Here is a 15,178-nt window from a genome sequence, read left to right on the forward strand (position 1 = left end):
TGTTTAGATGTTTCCTGAGTTTTGTGTTTTAAGCAAGACATGCCATGCGTGTGTTCGGTTTTTGAGAATACTAATGCAAATGCATAAATCTTGAAGAAGGCCTGTCTCGTCATCCTCCATTCCCCAAGTATACCCCACCAACCCCCACCCTATCGTTATCAACACCCCCTCTTCTGTCTCCAACTCTTCCTCCTTCCCTGGCTCACTCTGTCACACAGATTCGACGGAGCTGAAAATACATCTCTGAATTTGGCATTGGGGAGGCAGTGGGAGAGAAGGCTTGTCAGCAGGAGGGTGAAGAGGAAGAGGTGGGGGTAGGGGAGAGGGTGCTTGCGGTTTTATCTGTCGGCGATAAAGCCCTATGCCCCAGACACTCGAACACATTGCCTCACCCTTTGATTCCATTCCTGTCACCCTGTTTCCTCATATGTTTTCATTGGAACAGTGGATTGAATTCCTTCTCCTCCACCCCTTCCTCTCATCTCTTATCATAATTCCCCTCTGTTGCCGGTTTCTTATTTGTCTTTTTTAAACCCCTCCTTCTCCACCTTTCCCTTTATTTCACTTCCTCCTCCTCCTCCTCCTCCTCCTTCTTCTTCTTCTTCTTCTTCTTCTTCTTCTTCTTCTTCTTCTTCTTCTTCTTCTTCTTCTTCTTCTTCTTTTTTCCCCACAAGTGTTCTGAGGCAGATGAGGCAGATGAGTGATAAGGTGATGATGAAAATGATGAATGTACTTTTTATTCATTTTCATTGTCATTTCATTGTCATTGTCAGAATTTTGAAGAATTACTGCACTACCCATATTCTGAACTCTGCCAATAGCTGATATTCATTCTTGTGTGACCACCTTATGAAAAGTTGCATTAGGTAATGCAAATGGTTACCTCAAAAGGCAGTAAGATCTAATGTTTAGAATTTTTAGGATGTCATTATTAAGACATAATGTAAGACGCAATCAGGAAATATTACCAAGTCAGTTAGTGTTTTCCTCTGGTGAGTCCATCTTTCTCTGAATAGAACCCTCACTTGTTGCTCTTCAGGAGACACTTTGTAATCTAGTTTTAACTTTAATTCATCATTTAAAGATGCACTAATCAATATTTTTTTTACTATTTAATGTGAAAAGGGTTGCTTTTCAGCTAAAAACCTTGGATAAACCCACTGTACACTACCTGCTCAGCACCAGACAGCAAACAGATAAAGTTAGCAACACAGTGGAACATTTAGCACATAAAGAGCCATAATGAGGGACTACACCGTCTTATAAAGAGCCAGATATTTTTTTCAGGAAAAAACCCTAAAACGAGATTGAATATTGGTCTTAATTTGTCAGTTGGACAGAAACACGCCTCCAAATGAATGCTAATGTTGCTTCGTGTCTTCTGGATATGTAAATAGGCAACTATTTGCTGACATATTTGCTTAACATGTTTTCAGCTTGTTCCACTGCCCTCAAGAGGACAAAAATATCAATTAATGCAGGTTTAAAGATGATGTCCCAGCACAATCCAAATAGGATTAATCTTGCATCTCAGCAAGGATAGTGAGGAATAGTAAGGATAATTGGTAGTTGGTTAGTAGAAGTGGTCGGCGTGTTGGTCCATGCAACACTTTGGTACATGACACTGTAGCTAAAAACAAATGGCCATACTTTCATTAAATTTGCTGTGGATGTTGGTGATCACCAGAAGATTAATTAATTCATGATTTCCTGGTGAAAGCATCAGGCCAAATTGGCTAATTGTAAAGAAATATTGAAATCTTGTGGTCCTCCCCCAAGAAAATAAATTTGACTAAAAACTATGCATTTTCCAATAATTTTAGACTATTATCATTACAATATTTATAAATTAAAAAAACCACAGGTTGTGTTCACATTAAACTCTGACATTTGCAAGAAAAAAAGTGAAACAAATATGCTCACTGATGAAGTAAGTGCAATGTCCTGAAGTTATCTTTCACATTTTTGTGAGTGATCGCACTGTGTGCCATAACAAATAATAATCACAAAATAACATTGTATGTAACAATTAGCTATTAGCTTAACAAGTGTGCTGTGGTTCTAATAACAACTGCGGACAAAGGAAGTGAAAAAATCGCTTTTCGACTTTTTTTACTCTTTAAAACATTAACCTCACTTCCCTGGTCCACCTCGGCCTCTCTGCTGTCCATTGTGTGTGCCCCGCCCTTGGTCAAACGGGGTCAAACATGCAGAGGAGAGGACAGAGAAGCTAGTGCAACCATAAAATACTTTTTAATGTCCGCTGTAGAGCAGTGTTGATCTCCTCTGAGGTCAGTGGTAGCTCAAGGTCAGCCACTCAGAGAAAAGAAATTGAAAACAGTTATAATGTAAATTTGTTTGTCAGATTATTTTAATTGTATTGTTTGAAATTACTATTTCTGGGTGGTCTGGATTGCTCTCACTAAAATTGTAATTTAAAAAGTAAACTTTCTTGCCTCCTTTATCATTTCATTAACAGTCTTATTTTGTTCCTCCCCACAGACCACAGTGTGTTTCATATCATATTTTAGTTTGGAGCACACATTGTTAGTCAGTGAATAATTACACTATGTCAACATTTGGGCTTGGAGATGTGATGGAGAGTTGATTGTATTGCGTATGCCATCCAACACCAAGAGAAGTATAATTATAGGTGTTTAGTGCAATTATGTCTGTCAATAGGGGGACATTGAACAAAGCAGGCACAATGCAAATGAAATCAATGGCATAAAGACTGTGAAACAGTAGCACTTGGTTCACTGTAGTTTGTAGTGAAATGAGGAGTGTTGTGTAAATCATGTTGTATTGATCTGAACACTTTGTCCTGCCCTCTCTCATATAGAAAAAGAGACTGTCCTGGAGCCATTTGTGCTGAAGGACCTGCTGCCGTCCTCGCTGGGAAGTTACTATCGCTACACCGGTTCTCTGACCACTCCGCCCTGCAGTAAGGTGGTGGAGTGGATAATCTTCAGCAGACCTATCTATGTGTCCTACAAACAGGTGAGAAACACCTTAACATTTACAACACAAAAACAGGATGAGAACAGGCTGTTTTGGTAGAAAAGTATGAAACGTAAGTGCAGCCCTATTTAGGCCTGGTATCTCAAGATCAAAACTGAAACATTGTTACTAGAAATATAAAACCATTATCATTATCTAGAGATTTAAGTCCATTATCCTGAAATATCGATTGTCTAGAAGTCACTCTTGCCTATGCAACAAATTCCTCTGTGTCCCAGAAACATAATTTTACAGTTTACATTAGTATAATTTGATAATTAAATCATGATCTGGAAACAGTGAGATAAAACTGACTAATGACAATAAATGGTCACTGCTTCTGTAGAAAAGTTCACTGTGTTGCCTTTTTGTATTTAGGTTCACACTGACTAGTTAGAAACAAATAAAAAATTAAATAGAATCCCCTTAGACCCAACCCTCAAAATGTGAACTGTACCCCAAATCAACTTCACTGGGAGGTTTTAAAAAATGGGATCATAAAAAAACATGAAAAATTTTAAGATGAAAGTCAAAGCCTCACAACATCAATCAATCAATCAATCAAACTTTATTTCTATAGCACCTTCCAAAAACCGAAACTGAACCAAAGTGCTGTACAGCATTAAAAACAAGATAAAAAAAATAATAATGATAATAACAAATAATAATAAAAGTACAAATAGGTCAAACATGTTAAGCAGCTTCTCTACCAGTCCCTCCAACAAATCCCAGGGACCCCTGCGTTTGTAAGAAATTACAATTTTATCCAGTTTTTGCAATATTTATGTAAAGGAAGAGTACAGGTACTTGCATATTTTACCAATTACCACACACACTAAAAATTATCCAGTCCATAACTGCAGTTTTGCTCTCACACTTGTTATTATTGCAAACTTTTCAGCCTTTCTTGTATTGCATAAAAGTTTCAACTATCTGTTTAAAATGAGGAGATCCTTTCTTATTTGTGTACACTAAACACAAGACAATGGAGGGAAGCCCGATTTCCCTACAATGTTTATGGGATGCCATCCAAAAGAAGTTCAGATGTTGGAGACTTAACGACGGTACTCAAATCTTCGCTTTGTGTGGGTTACTGAGCCTGTGGAGGGCTGCGATGTTCTTGGCTTTATGTTCCAATTGATCCCGGAGCTCCTGGGGTGAGATAATTTCCTCGATCCACCAGTCATTGAAAGGGCTTACCGCAGTCCTGCCACTTGGCGAGATGACAGTGCCAGTCCTCGGCCCATCTCGGTTAAATACCTTAACTTCCAGGATAAAATGTAAATCCTGTCTTGCCAGAGAGAAGAAGGAATTGCTGCACAAAATAACTCAACTCACATTTATATGTATCCACACTTCAGTGCTGAACTGATGAAAAGGCACCAGTGCTTTGACCCAGTCAAGAAAAGCTTTGTGAACTCAACTTTTAAGTTCTCCCTCCATCATGTACGTTTTTGATGTCACAAAGATGCTGAAGCTGCCTTCGTGTCCTCCATGAACTCTCCATCTTTTATGAATGTGCCATCATAACATGGACCTGCTGTGCGGGGGAGCTGCTTTCTAAATTTTCTTCTAACGTTATTCTTTCCATTCTTTCCCAGCTGGTAATGATAATGTCCAGACGATAAATGATGCTGATAAAACGCAATAAAATCAGATTTCACATTTCATTTGTGGTTTAGTTTATTAATTTTTATTCTACCTTACTTTATAAATATTGTACACACACACATATATATATATATATATATATATATATATATATATATATATATATATAAATAAAAAAATAAAAAAACTTCGTCCTTCACCCTCCGCAGGTGGTCTCTCATCCTTCGAGCTCGGGTCCTCTACCAGAGGCCTGGGAGCTTGAGGGTTCTGCGCAGTATCTTTGCTGTTCCTAGTACTGCACTTTTCTGGACCGAGATGTCTGGTGCTCTGCCAGGGATCTGCTGTAGCCACTCTTCCAGTTTGGGAGTCACTGCCCCGAGTGCTCCGATGTCCACGGGCACCACTGTCGCCTTCACCTTCCAGGCCTTCTCCAGCTCTTCTCTGAGCCCTTGGTATTTCTCTAGTTTCTCATATTCCTTTCTCCTGATGTTGCCATCACTTGGTATTGCCACGTCAACCACAACGGCTTTCCTCTGCTGTTTGTCCACCACCACAATGTCTGGTTGGTTCGCCATTACCATTCTGTCAGTCTGAATCTGGAAGTCCCACAGGATCTTGGCTCGGTCATTCTCTACCACCTTTGGAGGTGTTTCTCACTTTGACCTTGGGGTTTCCAGTCCATACTCCATGCAGATGTTCCTGTACACTATGCCAGCCACTTGGTTATGGTGCTCCATGTATGCTTTTCCTGCCAGCATCTTACACCCTGCAGTTATGTGCTGGATTGTCTCAGGGGCCTCTTTGCACAGCCTACACCTTGGGTCTTGTCTGGTGTGGTAGATCTGGGCCTCTATTGCTCTGGTGCTCAGGGCCTGCTCCTGTGCAGCCATGATGAGTGCCTCTGTGCTGTCCTTCAGTCCGGCCCGCTCTAGCCATTGGTAGGATTTCTTGATATCAGCCACTTCGGTTATGTTCCGGTGGTACATCCCATGTAGGGGTTTGTCCTCCCATGATGGTCCCTCCTCCAGCACCTCTTACTCTGTTCCCCATTGCCTGAGACATTCACTGAGCACGTCATCTGTTGGGGCCTTATCTTTGATGTGCTTGTGGATGTTGAACGTTTCATCCTGGATAGTGGCTCTCACACTCACTAGTCCACGGTCGCCTTCCTTACGGCTAGCGTACAGTCTCAGGGTGCTGGATTTGGGATGGAATCCTCCATGCATGGTGAGGAGCTTTCATGTCAAAACGTCTGTGGTCTGTATCTCTTCCTTTGGCCACCTTATTATTCCCGCAGGGTGTCTGATCACTGGCAGGGCGTAGCTGTTTATTGCCTGGGCCTTGTTCTTGCCATTGAGCTGACTTCTTAGGACTTGCCTTATTCATTGGAGGTATTTGGCAGTTGCTGTTTTCTTTGTTACCTCTTCGAGGTTTCCATTTGCCTGTATATATATATATATATATATATATATATATATATATATATATATATATAAAACCCTGTGGTACATGTCTGACTCTTGAATTAAATACAAAAACTACATTATCTGATTGCAAAGAACATGTTTTCATTTTGTAAGGATGATTGTCATTTTGATGCATATACAAACTGTTTTTGTATAAGAACATGCAAGAGTGTGTGTTGTTGCACAGTCCTGGGGGTTGTCCACAATGCAATACATCATAGTGTACCAGTCATCCAGTGTGTTGTTCTCAGTCCTTCAGTATGTACTTCTTTCTGGCTGCCAAGACTCAAATTTCAGTGTATGTCAGTGGAAATAGTCGTTAGATGTTGGGTGTCTTGACTTTGTAGGTTTTAATAATCTTAAGGTCTGCTCCCAACTTAAGTGTTATAGTGCTAGCAACCAAAACAGCAAGGCAGGAATTATACCACAGCCAAATGGCCAGTGTTAACTTAAACATTACCAGCTAACCTGCCAGCTAACATTAGCTAACAATTAACATTATGTGAAGCACAAACAGCTAAACACTGTACAGTATAAGTATTAATACACATGTTTTAAAGTTTACCAGGATATCGCTGCATAGTGTTGGCTATAACTAAAACGTACATAGAGTTTATAACTTGTTATAAGATCTGACAGGTTGCTACTTTTTCAGTGCAATGCCACAAAAGGAGCGCAGATGTGGTATTTTCCCCTTGTTAATGCTAACATTACATTGTGAACAACAAATCTGTGTTGAAATCATAGCAATAAACAAAAGAAACCTTACTGTCAGAAAACCTTTTTCTAACCATCTGCTCATATATCTTTCCAGCACCAAACGGGAAGCAGCAAACCCGTCACACACACACACACAATAGACGGTGAATTAACAGTGTTACGTGTCAGTGTTTAATTCGGTGTGTATCTGATCCACCAACCAGCATGTATTTTAGTGAGAAATCTTAATTTCTGAAAGGGTCGCCTCTCATTCCCACAGTATTCTCCCACTAAAATAGCGCGGTTGACCAACAGAGGGTGGCAGCAAGTGGAGTCATTTGTGTGACTGCTCCTGTGATCTCAGACGCAAATGCTAATAGTTGCATGGGTGTTGAAAGTTGTTCAGATTAATTTTGATCACCCTTAGCCCATTAATAGATTTTATTTTATCATTAAAATATAACCATAACAATTAATACAATGAATTGTTCACATTTTTTAAAAATCAATCAGACAGCATTTTGTGGAAAAGACAAACATCCTGTGTACAGTTTAAATAAACTCAGTACTGTGTTCCAATACACTGACTCCTAATTGCTGATACATCAAAATGTGCCTACACAAGCACCATTGACATCAACCCTCAACTGCACACTGTTGAAGAAATATAACTTTTTTCTGACCCTCAGAGCTATCAGTAAAAAAAATGTCCATCCCTGGTTGCCAGACATATAAGTGTAAGACACATCTCAAGGATAATCAGACAGACAGAATGCAGCTAACAGAAGGCAGCTAAACTCAATTTGGAGAATATCTTGAATTCATATGTAAATTAAGTAGTTTGGATTTGCTGTAGTGTTTTTTTTTTGCAACAAAGGAATATTCAATAGATAAATGCAACCAGTAAAGATGAATACAGCGATGAATAATTAAAAAATTTATAATGACCAGTGTACCAGATAAAGCAGTGAATGAAATTAAGATGTCTTAATTTGTGGAAACACGGGAGACTGAGAGAAGTTTTGGGAAGCACATACTACAAATATTTTACGATTCCATATCATGATTAGGCTATAATGAAGGGAGATTCTATTCCTGTATACTTTTATACTTCCTGAAGTATTTGTTGGCAATATAATGCTTCCATATTTAAAAGCGTGAATAGTTGTTGAATGATACCAAACACATATATGAACAACTGGATATTATCCACTTATATGTGAATAACAGTGTTAATTAAATGTCATAAATGGCAATCATGTTACCTCTGTTATTATGGCAGTGCACATACATATGTCTTCACTTCAGGGTTCACTAACTTTTTCCACTGCCATTTTGAATGATGAATGACTGTGTTCAGTAAAGACATGAAATATCTGAATTTTTTTGTGTAATTATTTTTAGACACATTATGTTTGTCAATACCCTTGACTTAGATGAAGATCAGATCACATTTTATGACAAATTTATTCAGAAAACCATGAAATTCCAAAAGATTCACATACTTTTCCTTGCCACTGTATTTCCTGCACACGGTACCACTACCTTACCGCCCAGCAGGGGACGGAGCGATATCTTCCTTATGTGCATGTTGGGTGTGTCTACGGTACATGTAATATGATGAAAAACTGAGATTTCTCACTTGATTTGAACAATTGCTCCATATGCTGTTGAGGGCGTGTAGTCAGTAACTCAGCAGACTGCCATATTGTGGAAATTCCCAGAGGGATTTTTGGATCACTCAGGGGAATGTTGTCAGCTTCTTCTCTTCCTGGTCAGGGTTTTGGCTCATCCCACTGGTTGTCCGCAGTTTCCTGCCGTGGTTATGTGGCTGGTGGGCAGTTGTCGGGAGATCTTTTAATGTATCTACATGTCTTGTTCCGCTACCGTCACTGCCAAGGCTGTCATCAGCAGACTCTGGAATGGTCCTGTCGACCGAGGTGCCCTCCAGCCTTTCCTTCTGGAGTCCTTCCCCACAATGTAGTCTCCTGGGCTCAGGTTCAATTCAATTAAATTTTATTTATATAGCACCAATTCATAACAGAACTTATTTCATTGCACTTTTCCTATAGTGCAGGTCTAGACCATACTCTTTATAATATTATTTACAGAGACCCAACAAATCCTGGTTATGGAGTTTCCCTTTGGCCTCTTGTCTTTCACCTGTTTTTGGATTCCACAAAGCACAGAGGAGAGGTTTGCACAATAACGAAACATTTCATCATCATATTCTTCAGTAGTGTGGAGTTGTCTCCGCTGAGGCCCAATCCCTGTAATATGCTGTGCACAGACTAGGCACTTTTTACAAAAAAATTAATTTTTTTGGAGTAATTTGAGAACCCCTTCGTTTACCAACATCTGTTTACTTCTAACACGTTTACTTCTAACAGCATTCCTCCCTTTGACACATGGTCTTTTCCATGTGTCATTAGCACAAAAACAGATATTTAGGCAGACATGGTTTATCATTAGAGCCATACCAAACCCCGTTTTTGTAGTAAGTGTGTGCCTTTTTCCTTTTTTCTTTTTTTCTTCTGGTGTTGCTCGGCTTTGCAGGTCTTACAGGTCTGCCTCTGGTGTTATTTCCTGTGAAACACTTGTGAGCTGTGGGGTAGATATTAATTTTGCTGCGCATTTTGCTGCTGCGTCCACTTTTGCGTACCATGAGAAATAGGATCATTATTTTTAGTATGCGTATCACATTTGCATATGGCTACTTGTTTGGGAAGTAGCACAGCCTACTTCTGCATTAAGCAGGGGTGTGTTTTGCAGATCAGGCCTAGGAGAGCAAACTTCAGTTATTACTGCAACACAGTCATGTGTTTTTCCTCCTTCAGCAGTTGGGTAGAGAGTAGCTAGGTTAAGCACAGTACATCTTTTCAGTTATATTTGGCATTTCCAGCAGTATTGTATGATATCCTAGCCACCTAGCTGCTGACAGATGAGCTGTCAGAATACATGAGGAACCAGAAATTTAGTTTTCAATATTCCACTAATTCTCTTTCTAAGTTTTTTCCCCCAATGTTCCAAACTAATCATAACAAAACTAATCATATAAAACCATTTTCCTCACATACAGTTTACATATGAATGGTTGTGTTGGGTTGGGTAGCCCCAGTGTAGGAGCTCTAGTCAAAGCTTGTTTAAGTTTGATAAAGCTTCTCAGTCCTTTGTCAGTCTAAACCAAGGAGTCAGTTGGATGACATTTGGAACTGTATAATACACAATTGTGTTGTTTCCGTCAATCATACAAATATGATAATTATAATGTTAAACTCACCTGTGGCTGCCTTGTAATATACAACAAAAACAGATCTCATTATGGACACACCATGATTAAAACATAATGCTTAATAAATTAGTGAAAACTATTGTGAGTAATTCACTTTTCATGGCATCAGTTGACATGAGTTTGCCTCATGACAATCTAAACTAATAACTCTGAGGGCTCCAGAAGCTGCTGACAAGCATTTGGACCGTGGACTGTATAAAAAATAGACGTAGTCACAGAGACTACCTCTATAGGTTTCTGAAGAGCCAGTGTAAAGCTCAGTGTGGTGGCTCCGGCCGACGCTATCTTGGCAGTGCCTGACTCTGCTGGGGTCGTGTCTAGATGGAAACCATTGATTTGTGAAACTCTCACAAGATTTGTACATGTTGTTTCTTCTTTGTGCACGTTCAGTCCATGGTCATATGTCATTATTTGCAGAGGCTTGTGCTATTTCAGCATATTCAGGTATCTGCTGTTTACAGTAGCCGGTCTTCCTGAGGAAAAGCCATCATTTGTTTTTTTGTGAGGGGTTTTGGAATTTTCAAGATGGCTTAAATTTTTTAACGGGTGAGCTACTTCCCAATTTTTTTATTATTGTTATTATTTTTTTAGATTCAATGGCCTAAAAACATTATTTCCTCTCAAACCATTGTAATTTGTTTAAGCTAGCTCTGCGGCCTTGTGCTGCTAAATATTGAAGCAGTGCCAGTGTCTCTTTCGCACAGGCCTGTTTGTTTATTTATTTTTCTCTTTTGAACACAGTGTACTGAAAAATGCATTCGCTAGATCTAAAACAGAAAAGTACTTGATTTGTACTCACAGAGTTGTTGTAATTCAGGTGAGTCAGTTGTAAGCTCAGTCTTAGCCATGATGTTCATGTGTGTTTGTTTTGCTTGTTCTGATACTAATTGAATTCCTCTTTTTTCATAAGAGGTTATGCATTGTTGTTTTGTGTGTGTTTTTTTTTTTTTTTTGGTAGGAGCCTTAAGGCGTTATAATACACAGTTGGTGACTGTGTTTCTTCCATACAAGTTTTAACCCACAGCCCCACATCCTCCCATGTTGAATCAGCTGTTTCTAGCTAGTGAAATGTGTGGTACAGTAATACATTTGAAACAGTTTTTCTTTCAAATCTTTATTCAACTGCACTCATCATCATTTCAATACATCCAATCCAAGCATGTCACTTTCGTCCCTTCTCTGAACCATTTTAGCTCATATTCTGTATCCAGCCCTAGTGAAACGTGTTGTGCAATGTATATGTATATGTAAGGTATATGTGGATCACACTATCATTTGCTAAACAGTTTTTTCCTGCCTAACAACCACTATCCCTGTTTTGCTACATAGCAAATGTATGCCTAAGACACACATAAGATAACAGGTTTATTGGACAGCAATTTGACAATATGAATAACTGTTTGAAATTTCCAGTTACTTTACCATGAACTTTAAGTGGAACAATGCATTTTTATTTATTGAACTGCCTGTTGCTCCAACTGTTTATAATGTTCTACTGCTCAATATTTGGGGTTGAATCTGATATTTTAATAACTGACTCTGCTGCCCCTGAGTCTACTAAAAAGGTGACTGCTTGGCCTATGTGTGAGCATAGCATGTTTGATGTTTTCTTTAATCTGTTTTTCCCCTTCTAAATATGTAATAGGATTTTGACCTGACTGCTGAGCATTCTGTGTTTCTCTGTTTGTGTGTTTGTCTGGGTGTTCTTGGGTCTGGGTGTTGCTCATCTAGACCCCGACCTATCTCCAGCTCCTCACACCATCAGTCTGCCTCTGCTTTTCCACTTCTGTGATTCTTTGGACATTCCCTGGTACAGTGGTTAGTGGTTCCGCAGTTAAAACAGAGCCTTCTGAGTACTTTCCGGTCTGACATAGGCCCTTCCACCCCGTCTGCTGGAGCTTGGGCGATCCAAACCACTGTTGGCTTTCAAGTCTTAGTTAATCGGATGAGATAATCTGTCACAGTCTTCTTTAGTCTGTTTGCCGGCAGTTATCTTTTTCAGATCCCATCCCATCCTTGTCGCCAAATTGTTGTGAAAATTTTGCAATAAACTGGCTTTTCTGGGTTTTATTCTTACACTTGCAAGTGATACCAAAGAACAACACAAAGCTGTCTCAGGTAAAAGGTAAAGCTTCATTCATAGCAGTCAATCTTTATACACTAAGAAGTCAGATACCCCATACATTGGAACAATCTCATTGGTTATGACAAGCTGTACCAATAGAAAGAAAAACATATTACATGACTTTACAGAGAAAACCATCCCATTCACATTGCTCAGAAGTTCATGTGCTGAAACACAACACTGTCTTATCTGTTTACTATCCTGTACCTTTGCACAATGTCAGTATGCTCTGACACGTCATTGTGTCTTTTGTGTCAGGTGTATTTTCCCACTACAAAAATATTGTAAGTAGTCCCCAGGGCTCTTACATTCCAAAAGTTTTTGAGACATTTTGGCCATGTGAGGGCAAATTCCTGCACCACAGGAAAAACAGACAGAAAAAACAGAAAAACACCACAGATGACATGAAAGCTATGCCGTATACCACTACACCTCTGCTGTCAGAGGATATATTTTGGCTCTGCAGATTATAGCCATTATGAATAATTCTATGTGATATGGAGGCTACCATGTGACCCATTTCATAGTTGTTTTAATCCAACAATTTGACAATTTTTTCAGTGTATTTCACTTAACTATTGTAAAAAGCAAAGGATAAAGACTAAAAAGGAGTCAACAAGGAAGCAAGCAAGCGACAGAGGCATTATTCATCCTTCCTGTTCTCTGGCTGTTCCTGACCATTAGCCAGTTTTTCTCAACATGTTTAACATGAGAAAACGTTATGGAGAAAGATAAAAGGAGGAGGTTTGAAAGAGAATTAACATTAATGGTAACTCTAGTTATTGTCTCTCTCTGCCTCTTTGTATTTTATTTCTCTCCCCTCTTGCTGCTAGTCTTTTGTTTTGGATGATAGTTGAAGTAGGTCAGCTGGAGTGACAGCGGTTGCTTTGGGCCTGCTTTTAGAGTGGATCGATGCTCGGGCTCTTACACAACAACTAACCTAAAATGCCTTCCTTTCAAATCAGACATGTGGACTTGCCACACTTGTGTGTGTGTGTGTGTGTGTGTGTGTGTAAGTGTGGGAGAGAAGAAAACTGTCTCTCAGATGTTACCAACCTAAGATGGCTTGTGCCACGCAGATCTCACATCACATTTACCGTAAATTTGAGCTGCCAACTGGGAAGTACTGTTGAGATCAGCCTCCTAGTAGCAATTCCAAGTGGGATTTTTTTAATTATTTCCCTTCTGGCATTGTGTTCAAGTGTGCCAACATTTCCAGAAAGTATCTAAGATGTAGCCACATGGGTTTCTTTTTCTCCTTGAGATCGTTCATACAATTTAGTATTGTTTGATTCTAAAATACCTCAGTAAGCACTGATTTGGTGACTGATTTGCATGTTTATATACATTTACACATCTAGATTAAATCTGGGCAAAATATGATAGAAAAAAGGTATTTTTAGACATCTAGTATACATATAACTGTTTGTTGAAGAGCATATTAATGATTAGATTTTATTGTGAAGCAGGTCATAATTACACATTGATCTAGTAATTGAAATGATATTAAAATATCATTAACCTAATAGGGGTGTAGCTGTACACAAAATCATAACGTACCATTCAGTACATGGTTTTGGGGGTTTGGTATGTTTTTGACTCAGTAGGGAAAACAAAGGAAACTAAAGATAACTGTTTTTGTCTTTTATTTTGAAAAATGTGAACATTAAAATGTGGCCACAATTCTTTTTGTAAAGATTACAGCACACAAATGCTGGCATATGGTCAGCAAGACTCTCTTTCTCTTTCAAAGAATAGTCTGTGACTCAAGTTTACCACAGATCATAAACAGATTTAATATTGTATATAATTTATATGCAGACAATATCCAACTGCACTTCTCGTTCAAACCCAGTGAGGCTTTCAGATTATCTAGGCTCCTAGACTGTATAAATGCCACAAGGGACTGGACAGCAGTAAATTCTTTACAGCTCAATGCTTATAAGACGTAAGGTTCTTGTTGTTGCTCCAGAAAAAGTTGCCCCCATGATTATGCCCCCTCTTTCCGCTGCTGCCCACTCCAACCTGTGTAATTTAGGGGTAATGTTTGATTAGTCCTCATAGTTCGACACCCATGTTAAGCAGCTGACCAGATCTTGTTTACAACAGGTTAAAAGAACATCACTTGATTAGCCTTAATGCAAAACACTTCAAAAAATCCTGTGTGACTAGACATCAAGGGAATTGGAGTCCTGGGTATGATGGACTACAATTTAAAGACACAGTGTCTATGGTGACTGTAAAAAACACAATTAGCACATAGAAAGTACAAAATTCATAATATACACAACCAGATAGAATATGCAACAATAGAGATAAATGCTATGTAATCATCAGGCTTCAGCCGTCCTAAAATGCGAACGAGCATGAATCTATAGTAGTTTATTCATAATGAAACATTCATGTCGAAATCCTCATTGAGACCCAGTAGTTGCAATGTTCCTAAGGAATTAATCCAAAAAAGCTCTATTTGGCATAACCTCCAATCAACATCACCACCATGAAGAGCAATCTGCTCTATGCCCTGGAACCTAAGGGAAGAAATGGGATGTCAGTGCTTATTAAAGTGACAGTCTACAGGAGAGTTATATCTTTGTGTCTTATGGAACATTTGTGTTCACTAATTCTTTGCTTAAGAGGGTGGGTAGTTTTACCAACATATATTTTATCACATGGGAATTTCAACAGATAGACAACATTTTTGTATTGCATGTGATAACTCCCCTTACTCGAATATTTTTCCCCATCCTAGTATGTCTGAAGTCATTGGTTCTCCAAGTATTATGGCATTGGGCACAGTTACCACAGGGGTAATTTCCTTGTTTAAGGGGAGTCAGGAGAGTCTGTTTAGAATTAGGCAATGTGTGTTATGTTAGCGCTATCCAATTTATTTTGCAGGTTAGGTCCTCTTTTATAAACAAAGAGAGGTGGGTCCTTAAAATGTTGAGTGAGGACTGGATCTGTGGTCAAGATATGCCAATATTT

At 39.0% G+C, this 15,178-nt stretch overlaps 1 protein-coding gene across 4 annotated transcripts in view; it reads left to right on the forward strand.

The window, feature by feature from the left end:
- The window catches only part of LOC122883490 (receptor-type tyrosine-protein phosphatase gamma-like), a 577,119-nt gene that overhangs the window by 467,809 nt on the left and 94,132 nt on the right, over positions 1-15,178 (forward strand). For all 4 annotated transcript variants that reach the window (XM_044212273.1, XM_044212264.1, XM_044212251.1 and 1 more), the window contains exon 7: positions 2,843-3,000. In XM_044212273.1, the coding sequence (XP_044068208.1) occupies positions 2,843-3,000 (158 nt within the window). The remainder of the gene's footprint in view (positions 1-2,842; positions 3,001-15,178) is intronic.

The sequence above is a fragment of the Siniperca chuatsi genome, linkage group LG2, assembly GCF_020085105.1.
Source record: "Siniperca chuatsi isolate FFG_IHB_CAS linkage group LG2, ASM2008510v1, whole genome shotgun sequence".
In the NCBI taxonomy this organism is placed as follows: domain Eukaryota; kingdom Metazoa; phylum Chordata; class Actinopteri; order Centrarchiformes; family Sinipercidae; genus Siniperca; species Siniperca chuatsi.